Raw genomic sequence first — 20,188 nt, forward strand, 5'->3', positions numbered from 1 at the left:
GCCTTGTCTTCTTTTTGCCCTGCTTGTGGGATAAGCACAAGTTCCACTGCTGCTGTTGGAGTCTCACTGAGGTGTATTAGATTGAGTGTGAACTAGTTCAAACTGCAACTGTTGGCGCATTATCCTGTTTTTAATTTATTATCTTATCTCCCTCGTAACTCCTGGCCCACCCAAATGCCCTAATCTGTTAAAATAACCCTCAAAAGATGCATTTCAGATCAGGCTTAAATTAGCATGTTAAAAATGTTGATACAAAATCAAAACTGAAAGTGTGATTTATGGCTGCCAGTATGTAAATTCCATTACTCACTGCTGAAATACTGATGATTAACATTTAAAGGCTGATGTGGCCCTGGATTTTTCTAAGACCTGATAAACAGTTAAAATGGAGTGACAAGCAAAGGAAATTCTGAATTCTGAGTGCATATATGAGGAACAACAATATGCCATACATTTTAGCTTACAAAGTAACTGCTATAAACACTGGATATACAGTAAGAAATTTAAGAGCTCTTGATTAGCATCAGAGTGAGTAATTTTACATTTAATTTGAAAAAGGAAATGGCATTTGCAAGAGACTGGGAAGTGGCACAAGAAATGAAAGTCTTACTGTATAAAAGCAGTGTATTGAATCTGACTTTAAACTGGAAGGCATTTGCTGGCTTTGGGCCATTAACATCTGTAGAGCATTTGACTCTTTCAGGACTTCAGTTAAATAGCTTTTTTGAAAAATAAAGCAATAGTAGGCGTGGAAGCTATTAGAATTTTGCATGCATCTAAATACCAAATGCATGAGGCAAAGCAAGGACAAACAAATTCCAGGCCTACAGTAGTGGTGTTTGACATGATTTTAGAAATTACTAGTGTCATGCTTGGAAGGATTATGATTAAAATAAAATAAAAATACAGAAACTAAATAACTAAATCCCACAAATCAGTGTACCTATGTACTGAAACAGAAAAGGTTATTCACAGGCTGTAAGTAGTGATAAATGAACTATTGAATTGATTTTTGAGGGAAAACAAAAATAAATGGTCCTGTTTCTAGCTATAGCCACTTATAGCAGTCATTGCTATGTATATCAATTTTTTTTCATTGAGATTAATACTTAGATAGTTTACAGCTAATTGCAGCATTTTACCTACTGCTTTGCTATTCCAGAATATTTAATCTTGCTTGATGCAGTATGTATATGGATATGATACTTTGGGAATGAAGTATTGAATAATCTTCATTTACTACACTTTTTGCATATGTTTTTGCTTGTGATTACACTGCTATAGAGAAACATTTAAAACTGGAATTAAGTTATATTATTTCTGGATAATACAACTTTTTATTTATGAAAATGGTTATAAACATGTCAGGACAGGAGGAGTAGATTTAAAACTCCACATAGGACCAGTAAGTGAAAAATGATACTAAAGCAATCTAAATGAACATTATATTTAAATATTGCACATTGAGTATGATTTGTCAATGGCACATATCTCATTTTAGTCACAATCAATACATTCCTATGCAAATTTAGGTTTCACCTGCCAGATTATTAATAGACTTAAGTCCTTCCTCAAAGTAATCCTGGGCTGCTTTGTTCTCTGTATAACCAGAGTGCTTTGCTCTCAGTGGGATCTGTGGGCAGAAGGCAGCTGTGCAATACAGCCCTTGCATATTTTTGCAGAATGAGTGAAGTTTCTTTAGTCCCAGAGCATTTTGTTGTAAAGATGATGTTATGGTCTGCTGATGTCAAGCTTTTCTATATTGTGCCTCTTTAATGTGCAACTCTCTCTTAAGAGATAATATTGGCATATTTCGTTTGAATTGAATCTTATTGTTTCACTGAGAAATGTTCAATAGCTAGTTTTATTTTATGTTACATGTTATGTTAGAATAGCTCAAGTTCTTCATGTGTTTTGTTCTCAGACAGACTAAACCATATTCTTATGTATGGGTCTTTAAAACTACACTCACAATTATTTCTGCAAGTGCTTTCCATTTAACTTCAAGGTCTTAACAGTTTACATGAAAATTCAGTCCTTTTACGCTAAAGAAGTAATTGCACAACTAGCACCTGTCACTTAGGTTCAGTAAGAATTCCTGAATTGAAAATAGGGTTTCCTTAGTAAATTTATTAAATCTTTATTTAGTACTTTACATTGGAAAGAGACCTTGGAGTTCGAGTAAAACTTGTGGTCAATGCAAAGCAAACTGCAAAGTTGATCAAGATTTTCAGTGACTCACCAGGTTCTAACTCCCTGGCATGACTAGGCACAGCACCTCTTCCTTGGACTTGTTTTTATACTGGTGTTTAACAACTCTCCTGGAAAAAAGAAATTTCTTATGTGTAGTTGTATTTTCTCTTATTGGAGCTTAGGTGTGTCACCTCCTGTCCTTTCAGTGTGCATCTCTGAGAAGAGTCTGGCTCTCTGTCCTGCACCCCTCCTGTGGACAGATTGCTTTTCAGTCCCCACTGATTTTAATGACCTGTCATTGGACTTGTTTCATTTTGTCAGTGTCTCTCCTGTACTGCAGGAGAGACTGCACTTAACACTGTAGTGGATCTACATTCCCACCAGTGAGTGTCAAACAGGACTGGGTGATTCCTTCCCTCTGTCCTTATTAAAGCAGCCCAGTGTGCAGAGTTGGACAAGTTACCAAAAGGGAACAAATCAGGTCACATTGTGCTTGTGCACCAGAATCTGTGCAGGGGCATAAAATAATAGCATCACTGAGAGAAAAATGAATCCTAGAGTATGTAAATAATACCCTTTTCACTTGAGTTTTAAGATAAACTTTTGATTTTGAGTACATTTAAAATGATTGCACTAATGTATGAAGTTGTGTGTTTGTAGTTGTGCTAACCAGCGTGGAGAAAAATTGCAGCCTGAGCAACTAATGTGACAAGTAATGGAATACCTGAGCTAACCATTTGTAGTGACTGAGTCACTGTGTTTATTTCTTAGCAATATTTTTTTTTTAATAACTCATATTTAGTAATGCTGTACATTTTGAGGAGCTAAGTCCTTTTCTGTTTAGCCCAACAGTACTTTTTGGAGGATGTCTCCTCATGTGTCATTTTAATTGCTTCGCTAGCTAATACCAGAGTTGATGCTAAATCCTGATGCTATGATCAATGACTCGCTTTTTGGTTAAGCTGGTTTGTTATATACATGGTTAGTCTTGCAGGTACTGATGCTGGTGTTACAGTCACTACATCCCTGGCATTGAACTTAGTAATTTGCATGGTGGTTTTTTCTGGAGCTCCATTCTAGAAATGCTGCTTGTCTTTATTTGTTTTGTGTACTACCAGCAGCAAGGCGGACATGTCTTCTGCTCCAGTGATTCGCTGAACAGAATTGCTCTGTAGTTGCATACCTTCTCACTTCCAGTTTTAACCAAAGTTTCTGTGTTTCCTCATTTGGAAGTGGAAATAGACATGAACTTAAATAGCAATTTTAATTTAAATTCATTGCATTTGACACCTTATCTTTTCACTTTGTTTTTTTTCTGAGTTTAACCTTAATAATCTCTTGCAGGTGGAAATTTAATAAAATAATTGGTGATCAGTTTATCTTGAAAGCACTGTATCCATTAATGAAATGCTGTAATTATATACAGCCTTTAAAACTTTCATTCATGCAGAAATGTTTTTATAATTTGATTTGTATTGAGTGCTGGGCTTTTATGTTTTTGGCTTTTTTAATTGTTTGTTCACTTGGTATAATTTTTAATTTTCCTGCGCGCCATTGTTCAATGAGCAGCTGTTTTTACTCAAATGCTGCTTTGTGAGTGTATTAGACCCTTCTGTCTTTCTTCTTCCAAGAGGCGTTAAAATGTATTTTATTTATACAGACTTTAAAAAGAAACTAACAATTGTGCTTGTGTTGCTTTTTTGCATCCTGTCTAATCATGGCAATGTAAAAAGATCACATTTTTAACATAATACTTATTCTAGCTTTTCATTTTCCAATTTAATTTGTTAGTCTGGGTCACATACCATTAATATTTCTCCCCACTGAAAGTCAATATTTATTCTAACTCTTTGTTTCTTTCCTTTAATCTGTTTCTAATCCGTGACAAAACCAAACTCCTTCATCTCCATAGCAACATTTTGCGAGGGATTTTATCAGTGTGCCAAATGATTCCGTTTTAGTGTAAGATGCTAGTTTTGCAAGGTTGACATTTCCTCTTCCTGTAGCAAGAGATATGGCATTTCCTAATTATTTGCCACCATCAGGATTAATTTAATTTAGTTTCTACTGCATGCAGCTTGATACCTTGTCTAAATTACATCTGTAGATTCCACCAGTTACCAAAGGAAAGTAGTAAGTGTCTTCAAAGGGCCATTTAACCCACTGACAGTATTGTAAGTACCTTTTTAAAAAATCTGTTTATATGTAACCCTTAACAAATTTGTACAAAGCACCTTAGCCTTGGGTGGATAAAAGCATGGCTGTACGTGCAGCACATAAAGAATTTAGCTGTGTATTGCTGGAGCTTTGCTGTCCCCTTGCCAACTCCATTGCCTGATATTATCACTGTTGAAGGAACAGGATGCCTGTTCTTACCCTTTGTATACAAAACTTCGGTGCTGTGAAAAGCAAGTGGGGCTGCAGGGATCTTGTGTGGTTCTGGTGAGCAACATTATACAAAGATGAAATTTGAAGCAGCTGTTTTAATTTAACTACAACTTCAGAGAAATAGTGTTGGTGACCAGCAAGCTATGCTGAAATTGTGGTGCATTGCTGGAGAATAGTAAGCAATACCACCTGCAGTTCTTTGAAATAATGTACTTTTGTAGCAATTCCACCACTTTTCTATGCTTGCCTAAGCTTGCAGATGTGAGGGGCTAAAAGAGGACTATTTTTATGTGAGGGAAAGGAGGAGTATAGTGCATGCACACCTTGAAAAAACATTGCTTAAAATTGTAAATTTTCACCCCAAAACAGGATTTTTACCCACTCTAAGATCCATATTGTATATTTTTAATTTTTAATTCCAAATTTAACAGGGATTTTTTTTTTCTTACTTTGGACAAAAATCATTCCTTTTAAGATGTCTTATCTAAGATGTTTCTGGTTGTACATATTTCTGATTTGACTTTGGGAAAGGTAAGGCAAATTTGGCTTTAGTGATACTCTTCTTCCTTACGCATCTTGGATCTCTCCTCCTTCCAGCAAAATAAAATTATCTTGAGGTGGTATTACTTCAGTATTATGGTCTGATTTTTAATGAAATATCCTCCTGTCATTTCTTTTTGCCAAATATCAATGTTTTCCCCTTCCCACTGTATCATTTCAGGTGTACATCAAAGTCATAGACACAAATAATCACAGGCCTCAGTTTTCTGCTTCAAAATATGAAGTTGTTATACCCGAAGATACCTTACCAGAGACAGAAATTCTGCAAGTCAGTGCCACAGACAGAGATGAGAAGAATAAACTGATTTATACTATGCAGGGCAGTACTGATCCCATCAGTCTTAAAAAATTTCGTCTGGACCCTGCAACAGGCTCCCTTTATACCTCAGAAAAACTGGATCATGAGACCATGAACCAGCATATTCTCACAATAATGGTAAGTACGCATGAGAGAGATTTCTTCTGTTGTGAATGACAGATACCTTTTAATGTCATTTTAGTTTGTCTCCATAATTCAAACATTTACTTGTATGATTAATTTGTGTGCAGTCTTTGACTGATTGCACCTTGAATTATTACTAATATCTGAACTACTGAAATAGCAGTGCTAATTACTGGGCGTGTGCTGACGGTTGCAGGTTCGAGACCAAGACGTTCCTGTGAAGCGCAATTACGCCAGAATCATCATTAATGTCAGTGACACAAACGATCACGCTCCGTGGTTCACCAGCCCTTCCTATGAAGGACGAGTGTATGAGTCAGCAGCTATTGGATCAGCAGTACTCCAGGTTACAGCATTAGATAAGGACAAAGGAAAAAATGCAGAAGTTGTGTACTCTATTGAATCAGGTATATTCACTCTCTTACATTTTCAGTCCATTGAACTCACTGATATTTTTTCAACTGTAGATGTGTAAAAACATAGCTGAAAAAAAGGGGGGGCAGTGCAGGTTTATGCGCCATATTCTGAGAGATGTATTGAAGATACAGCCTTGGAGTATTTAAAAGAAAATTACAAGTATTCATCTATATCCTTTGGCTATTTATGTTATCCTCTAGATAAATTTGGCATATTTTAGTAGGGGAAGAAAAAGCCATCTTGAAATGCTCAAAAGGAGTAATTTCTTTAGAAATTACAGAATCATTCCATTCAGGTCTAAAAAATGCATTCTATTTTGATATTGTAAGTTGTATTTTCTGTGGCTTAGGCAAAGCAAGGATTTGATGAATAGAGTAAGAGCCTGAGACAAGTGCTTTCATGTTCAATATAATGCAGAAGTAAGGAGCTCAAAAATAACTTAAATGTGCATGTACCAAACCCCTAAATAATCCCAGCTTTTAAGGTAAACTTTCTGATAGGTGCAGCAAAGGAGTTGCTTTCCGTACTTTCCTCTGGCTAATTTTAGTAGTGGGACTGCTATTCTATCTTATTAAAATATTTGAGAAATTCCTTAAGAGTTGGTCTATTTGGTGTTAAGACTCCTTTCAGATTGCAGGCCAGGAAAGAGCTGCTCCTTATTTTTAACCTCAGAATATCTTTCTGAACTTGCCTACAACAATGTGACTCAAATGGTGGCAGTTTTTAGTATTAGATGACATTGATTGAGTTCACTTGCCAGACAGAAGTGGGTTTTGGTTCAGTCCATTAAATCTGAATTCATACATGTTTGCCATTATTAAGGTCCTGAGCTTTGTAGACACCATGACTAGGAAAAAAAAAAGTTATTTAAATGTAATTTCTTATGTGAAGTCTTACTTTCAAGGTAAAAAGTAATTTAAAATAAAAATCACAGTAAGCATAAGAGACTGTATATTAAAGAGAAAAACAATGGGCAAAAAGTTACTCAGTTACTGTTGAATGCAAGTGATATGTGCAGGTGCTTTTATTTTTTTTTTATTTTACATAAATTGCTGAGTAAAGGATAGGAATTATTTAATATAAATATTTTCTTTTTCTTCCCCAAAGCCCTGTTTTCATATGACAGCATACTTTAACACTGTATTAAAACAAAGCTGTGATTATGATACTCTGACAAGAATTAATGTTTTTGAGTGTCTCATAAGTTGCTTAAACTACACGAGATTTTTCTGTTGTTTCTAGAAGTAGGACATTTACTAAGCAGGACACCAATGCCCATTAAATTTTTCTCTTGCCTTTTCCATTTTGTTAGTGGTTGTTTTATGAATGCCCATCAATGACAAGAAAAAATGTATGTGCAGTCTAGAATGAAGCAACATGCTGTTCCCTTCCTTTCTTCTAGCTTTTTGTAGGAGTAAATGTAAGACCTGTAAGTTTTATTTTACAGGATTGTGATCTACTGGGAGGTCAAAGCATTATAATTGATATTCTAAGCAAATGGAAGGAACATTCCTTAAATGCTTGTAATGGCTGCTTAGATTTGTAATGGGATATTCTAAGAATGCCACTGTGTTTAGAGTCTCCTCTAAAAAAAGCAAAAATACCCAACCAAAAAAAACCCAACAGTAAAAAAAACCAAACAAAACACAAAACCTCCTTCTTACCTTCTTGTGTGCAGAACTCAGAAGTTTTTAATGATTTTTTTTTCATGCTTTAATAATGCTTTAATGAGCATGGCTTTAATAATGTAATTTTTTAAGTAAGTAAAATGTTAAATCTTAGCATACTTAATACATGAGCAGAGTCCCAGAGTCTTGTATGCAGTGTAATTCATCTGTGTATTTCAAAATTTGAAGCAAACAATTGTTTATATTAAATGGCAGCTAGTTCTTCTCAGCAGGCATTATTTTTATTTTAATACTATCCCAGGGGAATAACTTGTCTGTGTATCAATAGGAAGTTGAGATGTAACTTTGTCCAATTCAAAGTTTGTTTTTGAAGCAGTGAATTAAACAATACATGTATAAACAATTAAGATTCTCAAGTGTTTGTTACAGCCCTTCTTTTTTTCTTGTCTAAAACATTCCAGTTATTTTAGATTATAAAATGTAACTTTTATTCCACTAATGTTAACTTTGGAATATAAGTTTCTTTTAGCTACAGTCAATATTTAGGATTGCTAAAAGGAAGTTTTTGCATTTATTTTCAAGTCTTGGATGGCTTTGCTAACTATATTTTATGCAGTATTTCCACAAGTAACGTTAGAATTGCTGCCAAATCTTGATTACAGAAAACTTTCCAGACAGGCTAACAAATGTTTATCAAGCAAAACTAAGAAACTTCCATAGTCTCTGTGTTCTGTCTGTGTCTCTTTAAATATAGAGCTAAATAAGCAGTCATCCCTTAAATTCTGTATACCTCCTTCTTAATTGCTTTTTCTTTCTTCACAGGGAATATTGGAAATTCCTTCCTTATTGATCCCATTTTGGGTATGATTAAAATTGCAAAGGAATTAGATCGTAGCAACCAGGAAGAATACAACCTGATGGTAAAAGCTACAGATAAAGGGCACCCTCCAATGAGTGAAGTGACCTCAGTACACATATTTGTTACAGTTTCTGATAATGCCTCACCAAAATTCACAGCCAAAGAATATTCTACAGAAATCAGTGAAAGTGCTAACATTGGCAGTTTTGTTGGAATGGTTGCAGCATACAGTCAGTCTTCTGTAGTTTATGAAATAAAAGATGGTAATACAGATGATGCCTTTGCTATCAACCCCAACTCGGGTGTCATCGTTACTCAGAAGATGCTTGATTTTGAAACTTTGCCTTTTTATGCTCTAACTGTGCAAGGAACAAACATGGCTGGCTTGTCCAGCAATGCAACAGTTTTGGTACATCTTCGGGATGAGAATGACAATGCACCAGTTTTTATGCAGGCTGAATATACAGGACTCATCAGCGAATCAGCTTCAATTAACAGTGTGGTTCTGACTGACAAGAATATCCCATTAGTAATTCGAGCTACAGATGCTGATAAAGAATCTAATGCTTTGCTTGTTTATCAAATTGTTGAACCATCTGTCCGCCAGTATTTTGCCATTGATTCTAGCACTGGTGCCATTCGGACAGTAATGAGTCTGGACTACGAGGAGACAAATATTTTCCACTTTTCAGTGCAAGTACATGATACAGGGATACCACGTCTATATGCGGATTATGCAGCTAATGTTACTATTTATGTGATTGACATCAATGATTGCCCTCCTGTGTTTTCAAGAGAGCTATATGAGACATCCCTTCTGGTTCCAACTTACAAAGGCGTGGAAGTCATCAGCGTAAATGCCACAGATGCAGATTCAGGTGTTTTTTCCCAATTAATTTATTCCATTATTGAAGGCAACATTGGAGAAAAATTTTCAGTAAACCCTAAGACTGGAGATATAACGGTACAAAACACAACTCAGTTAAGAAGCAGATACGAATTAACAGTGAGAGCATCTGATGGCAGATTTGCAAGCACTGCATCTGTAAAAATTAATGTAAAAGAAAGCAAAGCAAGCCAGCTGAAGTTCACACAGAGTTCTTACTCTGCAACAGTGCAGGAGAATTCCACAGAGGCAAAAACAATTGCTGTTGTTACTGCTATAGGGAATCAAATAAATAAGCCTTTGTTTTACCATATTCTAAATCCAGACAGCAGATTTAAAATAAGCCAAACTTCAGGAGTCCTTTCAACAACGGGAATACCATTTGATCGTGAACAGCAAGAATCTTTTGATGTGGTCGTGGAAGTGACGGAGGAAAATAAACCATCAGTTGTTGCACACGTTGTAGTTAAAGTCACAGTAGAAGATGTAAATGATAATGCTCCATTTTTTGTCAATCTTCCATATTATGCTGTTATTAAAGTAGACTCTGAAGCAGGCCATGTTGTTCAACGTGTGACAGCAATAGATAAAGATACAGGCAAAAATGGAGAGGTGCATTACTATCTCAAAGAGCATCATGAACATTTCCAGATTGATCCCAATGGTGAAATCTCCCTGAAGAAGAAGTTTGAACCAGACACACTAAATAAGGAGTATCTGGTCACAGTAGTGGCAAAAGATGGAGGAGACCCTGCATTTTCAGCTGAAGTTAGAGTCCCAGTTACAGTAATGAGTAAAGCTATGCCAGTGTTCGAAAAGCCTTTCTACAGTGCAGAGATACCAGAAAACATTCAGCTCCATAGTCCTGTGGTACATGTACAAGCAAACAGCCCTGAAGGACTCAAGGTGTTTTACAGCATCACAGGTGGAGATCCTTTCAATCAGTTCACTATCAACTTCAACACCGGAGTTATAAATGTGGTTGCCCCTCTTGACTTTGAGTCTCACCCAGCCTATAAACTGAGTGTCCGAGCAACCGACTCCCTAAATGGGGCTCATGCTGATGTGTTTGTAGACATAATAGTGGAAGACATCAATGATAACCCTCCTGTGTTTGCTGAGCAGTCTTACATTGCAACACTTTCTGAAGCATCTGTCGTTGGAACATCTGTTGCACGAGTGAGCGCCACAGATGCCGATTCTGGAACCAACAGGGGAATTTCCTATCACTTGGTTGAGGATAACAGTGAAAGCCATGATTACTTTCACATAGATAGCAGCACTGGACTCATTCTTACAGCAAGAACTTTGGACTATGAACAAATTAAGCAACACAAGTTGCTTGTAAGGGCCATAGATGGGGGCATGCTGCCCTTGAGCAGTGATACTATTGTAACTGTGGATGTTACTGATCTTAATGATAACCCCCCTCTTTTTAGCCAATTGCTTTATGAAGCCAGAATTAGTGAACTGGCTCCTCGAGGACATTTTGTGACATGTGTGCAAGCCTCAGATGCAGATAGTTCAGATGCTGACAAACTGGAGTACTCCATTCTGACAGGAAATGATCAGAAGAATTTTGTGATTAATAGTAAAACTGGCATTATCACCATCTCAAACCTACGCAGACAGACGCTGAAGTCACACTATAATCTTAATGTGTCAGTTTCTGATGGTGTCTTTAGAAGCTCAGCCCAAGTCCATGTAACTGTAATCAGTGCCAACATGCACAGTCCTGTTTTCAGCCAGAATGAATATGAGGTTGAACTAGCTGAAAATGCTCCATTGCATACTTTGGTTACTGAAGTCAAAGCAACAGATGAAGACTCTGGTACATATGGCCACATCACTTACCACATTGTAAATGAGTTTGCCAAAAACAGATTTTATACAAATGAGAGAGGGCAGATATTTACCTCTGAAAAGCTTGACCGTGAAACACAAGCAGAAAAAGTAATTGCCATTAGTTTAATGGCCAAAGATCCAGGAGGCAAAGTTGCTTTCTGTACTCTTAATGTAATACTTACAGATGACAATGATAATGCTCCTCAATTCCGAGCAACAGAGTATGAAGTAAACATTGGATCTGATGTTCCACGGGGTACTTCGGTCATTAAAGTCTGGGCATCTGATGCTGATGAAGGTACAAATGCAGACATCACATATTCTATTGAAGCAGAGTCTGAAAATGTAGAAGAGAATTTAGAAATTGATTCATTGTCTGGTATAATTACTACAAAAGAAAGCTTAATTGGTTTGGAAAATGAGTTTCTTACTTTCCTTGTTAGAGCAATTGATGGTGGATCCCCTCAGAAAGAGTCAGTTGTTCCTGTCTATGCTAGAATACTCCCACCAGAAGTGCCTCCTCCAAAATTTTCAGAACCATTTTATTCTTACACTGTTTCTGAGGACATTCCAATTGGAACTGTGATAGATGTTATCAAAGCAGAGCATAATCAGACTTTAGTATATAGTCTGATTAAAGGGAACACTCCTGAAAGCAACAGAGATGACTTTTTTGTGATTGACCGACAGACAGGAGAGTTGAAACTTGAGAAGAACCTTGATCATGAAACAACTAAGTGGTACCAGTTCTCAGTTCAAGCACAGTATGTAAATGAAGGTTATAATGTTGTTTCCTCAGTGGAGGTAAGCATTCAAGTAAAAGATGCAAATGATAACAAACCCATTTTGGAGTCCAACCCATATGAAGCATTCATTGTAGAAAACACACCAGCTGGAACAAGAGTCATACAGGTTAAAGGAACTGACTTAGATTCAGGACTCAATGGGCAGGTTACTTTCAGCTTGGGTCCTTCTCAAGAGCTAGACATTATAGAGTCTTTTGCCATAAACATGGAAACTGGCTGGATTACAACTCTGAGAGAACTCGATCACGAGGAACGAGACAAGTACAAAATCACAGTGGTTGCCTCTGACCGGGGTGAAAAAATTCAGCTGTCTTCTATGGCTGTGGTTGAAGTTACAGTCACAGACGTGAATGACAATCCTCCACGGTTTACTGCAGAGATATATAAAGGAACAGTCAGTGAGGATGACCCTCCTGGTGGGGTAATTGCCATCTTGAGTACAGCAGATGCTGATACAGAAGAAACCAATAGACAAGTCTTTTATTACATCACAGGTAAATATTTTTGGGCAATGTCAGAATCATCATTTGGGTGGTGCTGGAATGATGGGAGATACAACTTAATCTTTGAAAAGATTGGAAAGTGTTTGAAACCATAGAGCTGCAAAGAGAGAATGTGTGTGTCTTAATACGAGTATTAAAAACTTGAGTGGAAAAATGAGTTTTAGTTGACTTGGTTTCATGTATGCCTTGCTTAAAATGCCTTTCTCTGTATATTATTTATATATCAAATTTTATTTAAAATACTATACTTAGATTAATGATGTAGTTAAAGAACAAATGAAAGAAATTTCACTAAATAATAGGCTGTTAATTTCTAGTGGAGTATTTTATTGTTTTTATTTACCATATATCATGATACGATATTTTCTACAATGCTACAATAATTTCTACATTAATTTTTATAGATTCTGTTTGCCACTGTTGAATTGGCTGTGTGAGCATCTACTTATAATTTCTACCAGGTCAATGAAGTTATTTCCTCATAAAGCCACAGAGAGTGGCTGCTTATTTGCCTTTTTTTTTTTCCTTTTCCTTTGAGCTATACCTTAATTTTGATAGAGTAATAGTAGAAATCTCGATCTTAAAATAAATATTTCTTTTCATATTTCAGGAGGTGATCCTTTGGGACAGTTTGCTATTGAAAATATACAGAATGAATGGAAGGTCTATGTCAAAAAGCCCCTGGACAGGGAAGAAAAGGATAATTATCTTCTAAATATCACAGCTACTGATGGGACCTTTGCTGCTAAAGCTGTGGTGGAGGTTAAAGTCCTTGATGCTAATGATAATAGCCCTGTTTGTGAAAAGGTAGGCAGTCTTGTATCTTCCATTACCAGCTGCTTTCATACATAAAATTTACATTTTCTCTGAAATTGCTTCTCAGGAGACTGATAAATAGCTATTCCTTTTGAATCAGTAACAAAAATTTGGACTATTAAGATAGAATGCAGTCAAATAAAAGATACTTCACAGACAAATTTTTAAAAAATCCGGAGACAATTCACTTGCACTCAGTGGCTGTTTGAGAGATATAAGGAGAATTGTAGTACATTTCTCCTATGTTAATTCTTTTCAAAAAAGTATTTTTTAAACTGCAGTCATCATCGTTTGTATGCTCTATTTTATGAAAGAAGCAAAGTTTTAAAGAAAGCTGAATCCCACTGTTAAGTTGAAATATGTGTGTAATTCCTGTGATAAAAGAGTTGAAAAGAGTGGAACATTACCCTGCAATTGCAGTCAACAGCACCAAAACTCTGTAAGCCATAAATGTTTTCTTGTTACAAAGCTGTCTACCTTACCAGATTTTATAGTCTGCAAAAATGAACATGAAAAATAAGGACTGGAAAAAACTCAGGGAGATAGTCTCTGCAAGATGTGTTATTGCCTCTTTTGGACTTTTCATAGTTGAACACAGATTTGATATTACTAGGTTGAAATCTTCCCTTGTACTGGGAAGGACAACTATACAGAGAACATAGTGAACTTCTTAGTTGATGTTTATGTTGGTTACTCCTGTGTAAATGGTTGCAGTTATACACAGTTAATACTGTCAGATTTTTAGCTTTTTTTTCCTTTTATTTTCCACTTTGTTAATATTGGTGTTACAAGGCTTAGTGCTTCTAATGCACGTTCCTGACATGGTTGAGTTGTAAGAGTGTTTAGTACCATTAAAATTCTGAATCCTTCTTTCTTTTTTTAATTTAATCTAGAAGCTTTTGTGTCATTAAAAAGGCAGATATCGATTTCTTGTAGATTGAGACAGGCCTAGAAAAGATAATCCACTAAAAGAAATAAAAATGAGATTAGCAAAAATTTGTAACTCCTATTTTGGGAACATGTTTCATTATCAGTTAATCAGTTACAAGTATTTCAAGTTTTGAGCAATGCAGTGATATTCAATAGTCCTTATAGCTGCAGTATTAAATGCCTTTTTGAATAATCTAATAAAGGTGAAGCAATTAATTAGAAAATCATTAAGTTCATTCAATTTACAGTTATTTCATCCTCTGGTTCACATTATATGTTACCAAACATTCAGTCAGAACATTATTTCCTCTATCGTTCCTTCTTCCTTTCCCCCTATCCAAGCTGTGCTTGCTTTGTATGTTTAGTTTTTCAATGTAACTTTTAAATCTTGCAGACTTTATATGCTGATTCAGTTCCTGAAGATGCCCTTCCTGGCAAACTGATAATGCAGGTGTCTGCTACAGATGCTGATATTCGTTCCAATGCAGAAATTACTTACACACTGCATGGCACAGGAGCAGAAAAATTCAGACTCACTCCAGACACAGGTAATAATACTTTATACACAAGATTCCAGTCACCTCATTTTATAAAATGTTTTGCTATTACATTAAGACATAAATGTCAGTTGTTAAAACTTTCCACTAAGGGTTGGTTTATTGTAACAACAGTTTAAAATGTGAGTTTTTACTGCACAAATACTAATAATATATTGAATAAAGTCAGGCAAAAGCCAAGTATTTTAATATATGAGGACCTAAAGCATAAACAGGGTAATAATTGCCCTGAAGCCAGAAACATCCATGCTGAAGTGACTGGAATAAAAGTATGCCATAAATTTTTCTCTATTTATATTCACTGTAGTAGTAACAATAATGGTTTGTAACTGAACACATCTTCATTCAGATTCTCTATGCCATCTTTTTTTTGGAAAATTAAATGGGATGAGGTTAGATGGAGCAGCAAATTTCCTTCCATAGCAAACACCAGAAGTGCCCCCAGTTTTATTAGAATGAGATTAACTCAAAAGGATAAATGAGATTAACTTTCATCTTGCTTCACTTTGGTCTTCATGGCATTTGTGTGTTTTGTAGTATAGTATATAGCATAGATCACAGCTATTGCCAAAATCTTATACTATGCAGGCTGTAGTAGACAAGTTGTAGGAAGGTTAACAGTATAGAAAAAATGGAATAAGATGAATACAAAAATGTAATGCAAGTAGAAAAGATTAGAAAAGTTTTAGTGACAAAATAAATGAGAAGGACCTTACTTCATGGGTTTGGTTTTTTTCCCTGACTTTGAATGTCACCTGTGTGATGTGGTACTGTGTTGTTACATAAATTGAGAATATGTAGGGCTAAAATAAAAAAAAAAACAAACCAAAACACAGAAAGTGTTTCATAATACTTTTTTGAACTGTTTATAAGGAGACAATGACTACACACAGTAGTAGCCTCTATGTTTTCTGTCACTTTTGATAGAAAATATGTGTTAGAGTTCTAGAGGTTTATCTGCAGCAGAAGTTACGACCTCATAGTGAATAGCTCTTTATTCATGGAATGTTAGAGGAGGAAATACCAACAGCTATGGAAAGAATACAGCTAAATAGCCCAGAAAACCCAGACATGGATTTAACCTTGCATTTTTTTAAAGCCAGAGTTGTAATATTTTAATCTTCTTTGCACAAACACACATAGTTTCTTGTATGTATACACATTCTCTCTCTGCACTATCCGAGTTCAGCTAATTTCTGTTCCAAGACCATTAGAAAAAAAAAAAATAAAAAGGTTTTAGTTCTTAATCTTTTCAAGCTGAAGAGGCAGGTCACTTACATGCTTTGCCCAGAGTGGAGCTTATTAATACAGTACAGCTGTTGACTTAGCCACTGATGAAATTACTGTAAACAAGAAAATTGTTGTTTAGCTTTTCTGATTTTAGGGGAAAACATGTTAGGGGTACTTTAGCCTTACAACTTGCATCAATTTATGTGTTATGCTGTTTGTAGGTGAACTGAAAACATTAATGGCACTTGATCGTGAGCAGCAAGCAGTTTATCATCTTACAGTGAAAGCCACAGATGGAGGAGGAAGATTCTGCCAAGCTAACATTATCCTAACTCTGGAAGATGTGAATGATAATGCCCCAGAGTTTACAACTGATGCTTACTCCATTACAGTATTTGAAAACACAGAGCCTAAAACCCTTTTGACAAGAGTGCAGGCAACAGATGCAGATGCAGGTATGCATTCTTTGACTGATGCTTTCATCATGCTCTCAGACTTACAGTATTATTTCTTTAGTTTTATCCTGAGAGGTGTCAAGCGTTTCAGTAGAGCTGACAGATTTTCAATACCATTCAGGATTAGACTCCTGAAAGATATGTTTTCATCTACTAAATCATTTAACACCTTACTTCCACGTGTGAGTAGCTTGGAAGACATCCCTAAGTGTCTTTGCAAAAAAGAGGAGAGGGGGGAGAGACAAAATGTAGGATATTTTTAGTGTCATAAGGTATTAATGTTATGATCAATTAGGTCCATCCTTTTTCTCCTGATGTAAGTATGAGGACTATCAAGCCATTTCTGTTCATGTAAATGGGCATTCATGGATTTTTGAAAGTGTGCTTCTCAGGACAGCCATCAATGATCATAGCATCAAGAGAACCTAGGTCAGCTGTAGCTTTATGTGTATGATGTTAAGATTTTTACTGTCTCTTTCTTCAGTTACAAGAATTTAAGTGAAAATTATATTAGAAAGAGTTTGTTCATAGGCTTTGTTGTAAGGAACACAACAGCATAAAGTATTTTTAGAAGTGTATGATTTCCACATCTCATCAATTTCTTAATCAAATAGTATTAATGAATAGTTGCCTCAGTCTCTACAACAACTGACCTGTTTTGTGCTATGATAAAGCTAGATTACTCATTTGGAAGGTAACAGACACGTTTTCGTACTTCACTAGTCTTTGAAGTTCAGGTGGACCAAAATACTTGCCCCTAAAATCTGTAATGTTTTTGTTTTATAAAGAAATGTTGCTAGAAATTATCTCCTGTTAATTTTGGGGCATGATTCTTAAATAAACCTACTGGTTTTGAGTCTAGTTAATTGATGCAACCTAACTCTCCCATATCCTCCTCTGTTATTATAAGCTTGCTAAGCAGATTCTTTTGTTCTAAAGTTATAATTACATTTATATTAACAATTGTTTCATATCAACTAGTGCTGTAACTGAAGCAGAACCATGGTTCATGTTTTCTGTATGACAGAAAATCAGTGCAATTAAATGTTAGCTTAATTTTTTTTGGAAGTAATTCTGGCCTTCACAAGAGACTTTAACTATTTCTGAAATCTACTTTTAACATGAATTAAAATATTTAACATGCATGTCTTATTTCCATAGTTATCAGATGGATTATTCTGTTGTTATGTATTTTAATGGCTGCTTCATACTTGAAAATTGTTTTCCAAATGCAGGGTTGAACCGTAAAATCCATTATGCACTGGTGAACTCTGCAGAGGGGCAGTTCTCTATTGATGAATTCTCTGGAATCATTCGTTTGGAGAAGCCTTTGGATCGGGAATTACAAGCTGTGTACACATTAACTTTGAAGGCTACAGATGAAGGCTTACCTAGAAGACTGTCTTCAACAAGTAGTCTTATAGTTTCTGTTTTGGATATTAATGATAATCCACCCGTATTTGAGCATAGGGAGTATAGTGCAAGTGTATCAGAGGACATTTTGGTTGGAACTGAAGTTCTCCAGATCTATGCTGCAAGCAGAGACATTGAAGCCAATGCTGAAATCACATACTCAATAGTCAGTGGGAATGAGCATGGAAAATTCAGCATCGATTCGACAACAGGTAACAGGTTACAAGTGTAAATATACTTTAGGCCAAGCAAGCACGATGCCATACTGACATCATCCTGGCTGTAAAGTTGCTGCTGCTCTTTTCACCCATTTTGCCAGCATGCTTACTAAGAGAAGTGCTGTAAAATGTAGAATAGGAACTTTATTTGTTGCTTCAATTTATTGGATTATTACTTGGATTAGATCCATTTAGCTGGCAAGACTAAGGGTGTCCTAACTGGAAATTCCCCACTCTGGGGGCAGGCAGGTGGAAAGACATAGATCTGTAATGAAAAATGTAACTCTTTCCACAAAGGTATATAATCAGAAGGAATAGCCAGTCTTGGCAAAAGAAGGATTAAAAATAAAATAGGTTGGGAAGACTAGTCATTGGTCCACAAAGGCAGTAATCCTAGAGAAGTTTAATATTAAAGGGAAGCATTAAAGGGAGCTTGGAAAAAGAATATGATGTTCAACATATCCAGCATGACAGTGGAGATTTTAGGCTTGTATGATAATCAGATTTAGTCTCTGGGACTATTTAGGTAACCTTGAGAATTTTTCCCTGTTAATGACAATTCTTTGTTAAAAATCAATTAACACCTCAAATTTTAACAATAACAAATTTTAGTTTTGTTTACTTATATAGTTTTTTTTCTAGAGCTAATTTCTGGTAAAGTTGTTTGCGTCTGGGTATTCTTTTTTGGTTTGTTTTTTTTTAATAAGATTTCTGCCCAAAAGTTAATTCTAATTAAATACTTCGGTAGTTAATTGTTCTAGTGTAGTGGAAATTACAATTCTACTTTTTCCAGTGGTACTAAGGTATAGAACTACTTTGTCAGATAAACTTCATATATTTGAAATTTCATATACTTGAAAAAGTTCCAGAAAAACTTATCCAGCAAATCAGTGTGTATGTTAGGGACTGCACTATCATATCTAGTCAGTTAAAAACTCACATTACAAAATGTCAGCCAGGTTGTTTTGAATTGTGAATCTTGCAGTAGTGGCAGGAACTTTGCATCTTTTTACTTACATGTGTAAAGCATAATCATACTACATAATAATACTACAGCAGTAGCAGAGTTTGTATGAGGATCTTTTTTTTTCCTTCCCTAGGAGCCATTTTTATCATTGAGAGTTTGGATTATGAAAGTTCTCATGAGTACTACTTGACAGTGGAAGCCACAGATGGAGGCACACCTTCCTTAAGTGATGTTGTAACAGTGAATATTAATGTCACAGATATCAATGACAATTCTCCAGTGTTTAGCCAAGACACTTACACTGCAGTAATCAGTGAAGATGCTACGCTTGAACAATCAGTTATTACAGTATGTATTGTTTTTTTACTTTGAAATACTCTGTCATGATGATCATGCTTTCAGTCTTGAAGGAATAAGTATAGATCTGAAGGTGAACATCAGTGAATGGATGTTGCCACTGAGTAAATTGAAAATTTACTTTGAAATTGCAAGTTTCAGAAGTAGGGACTTCAGATGCTGTGGGAAAGTAGATAATATTTTGTGATGTCTTTATGTTTTCCTCATGAGACTATGACTTAACTTTCTGAAGAAATTCAGGAAATTGAGTGATGTTGGTATATTCTAATGAGATGGCATTTCTCCTGTGAACTGTGGAATTTGTTAAACCAAAAGAGATCGTCTTCAGGATCAGTTTATTTGAGAGGTGCTGGAGTCTATTTCAACCAGTTTTAAATGAGGCTGTAATGTCTCTTAGGTTATGGCAGATGATGCTGATGGACCTTCCAACAACCGCATTCACTACACAATTATAGATGGCAATCAAGGAAATCCTTTTACAATTGACCCTACCAGGGGTGAAATAAAAGTGACTAAGCTTCTAGACAGAGAAAAGGTGAGTTTTTTATGGTTTTAGGGCATCTGGGATTAATTTACCTATACATAATTGATGACCACCATTTTCTTACTCTATTTGTAAATTAACATTTCATGTTCCAAAATTAATACGCTATAATAAAGTGCAAGCATCCCTTTGTATCAGTACTTCTGAAAGGAAGAGAAAGGATTAAGTATATG

The 20,188-nt window shown here is 35.6% G+C and overlaps 1 protein-coding gene across 6 annotated transcripts in view; it reads left to right on the plus strand.

Annotated features, from left to right (window-relative positions):
• The window catches only part of FAT1 (FAT atypical cadherin 1), a 104,764-nt gene that overhangs the window by 65,093 nt on the left and 19,483 nt on the right, over positions 1–20,188 (plus strand). For all 6 annotated transcript variants that reach the window (XM_088056245.1, XM_088056244.1, XM_014261033.2 and 3 more), the window contains exons 8-16: positions 5,303–5,578; positions 5,781–5,991; positions 8,452–12,519; positions 13,139–13,335; positions 14,669–14,822; positions 16,283–16,516; positions 17,752–18,141; positions 19,248–19,462; positions 19,869–20,006. In XM_088056245.1, coding sequence (XP_087912371.1) covers positions 5,303–5,578; positions 5,781–5,991; positions 8,452–12,519; positions 13,139–13,335; positions 14,669–14,822; positions 16,283–16,516; positions 17,752–18,141; positions 19,248–19,462; positions 19,869–20,006 — 5,883 coding nt within the window. The remainder of the gene's footprint in view (positions 1–5,302; positions 5,579–5,780; positions 5,992–8,451; positions 12,520–13,138; positions 13,336–14,668; positions 14,823–16,282; positions 16,517–17,751; positions 18,142–19,247; positions 19,463–19,868; positions 20,007–20,188) is intronic.

Source organism: Pseudopodoces humilis, chromosome 6 (genome assembly GCF_049639895.1).
Source record: "Pseudopodoces humilis isolate 2021_Gansu_Grassland_sample_001 chromosome 6, ASM4963989v1, whole genome shotgun sequence".
Taxonomy (NCBI): Eukaryota; Metazoa; Chordata; class Aves; order Passeriformes; family Paridae; genus Pseudopodoces; species Pseudopodoces humilis.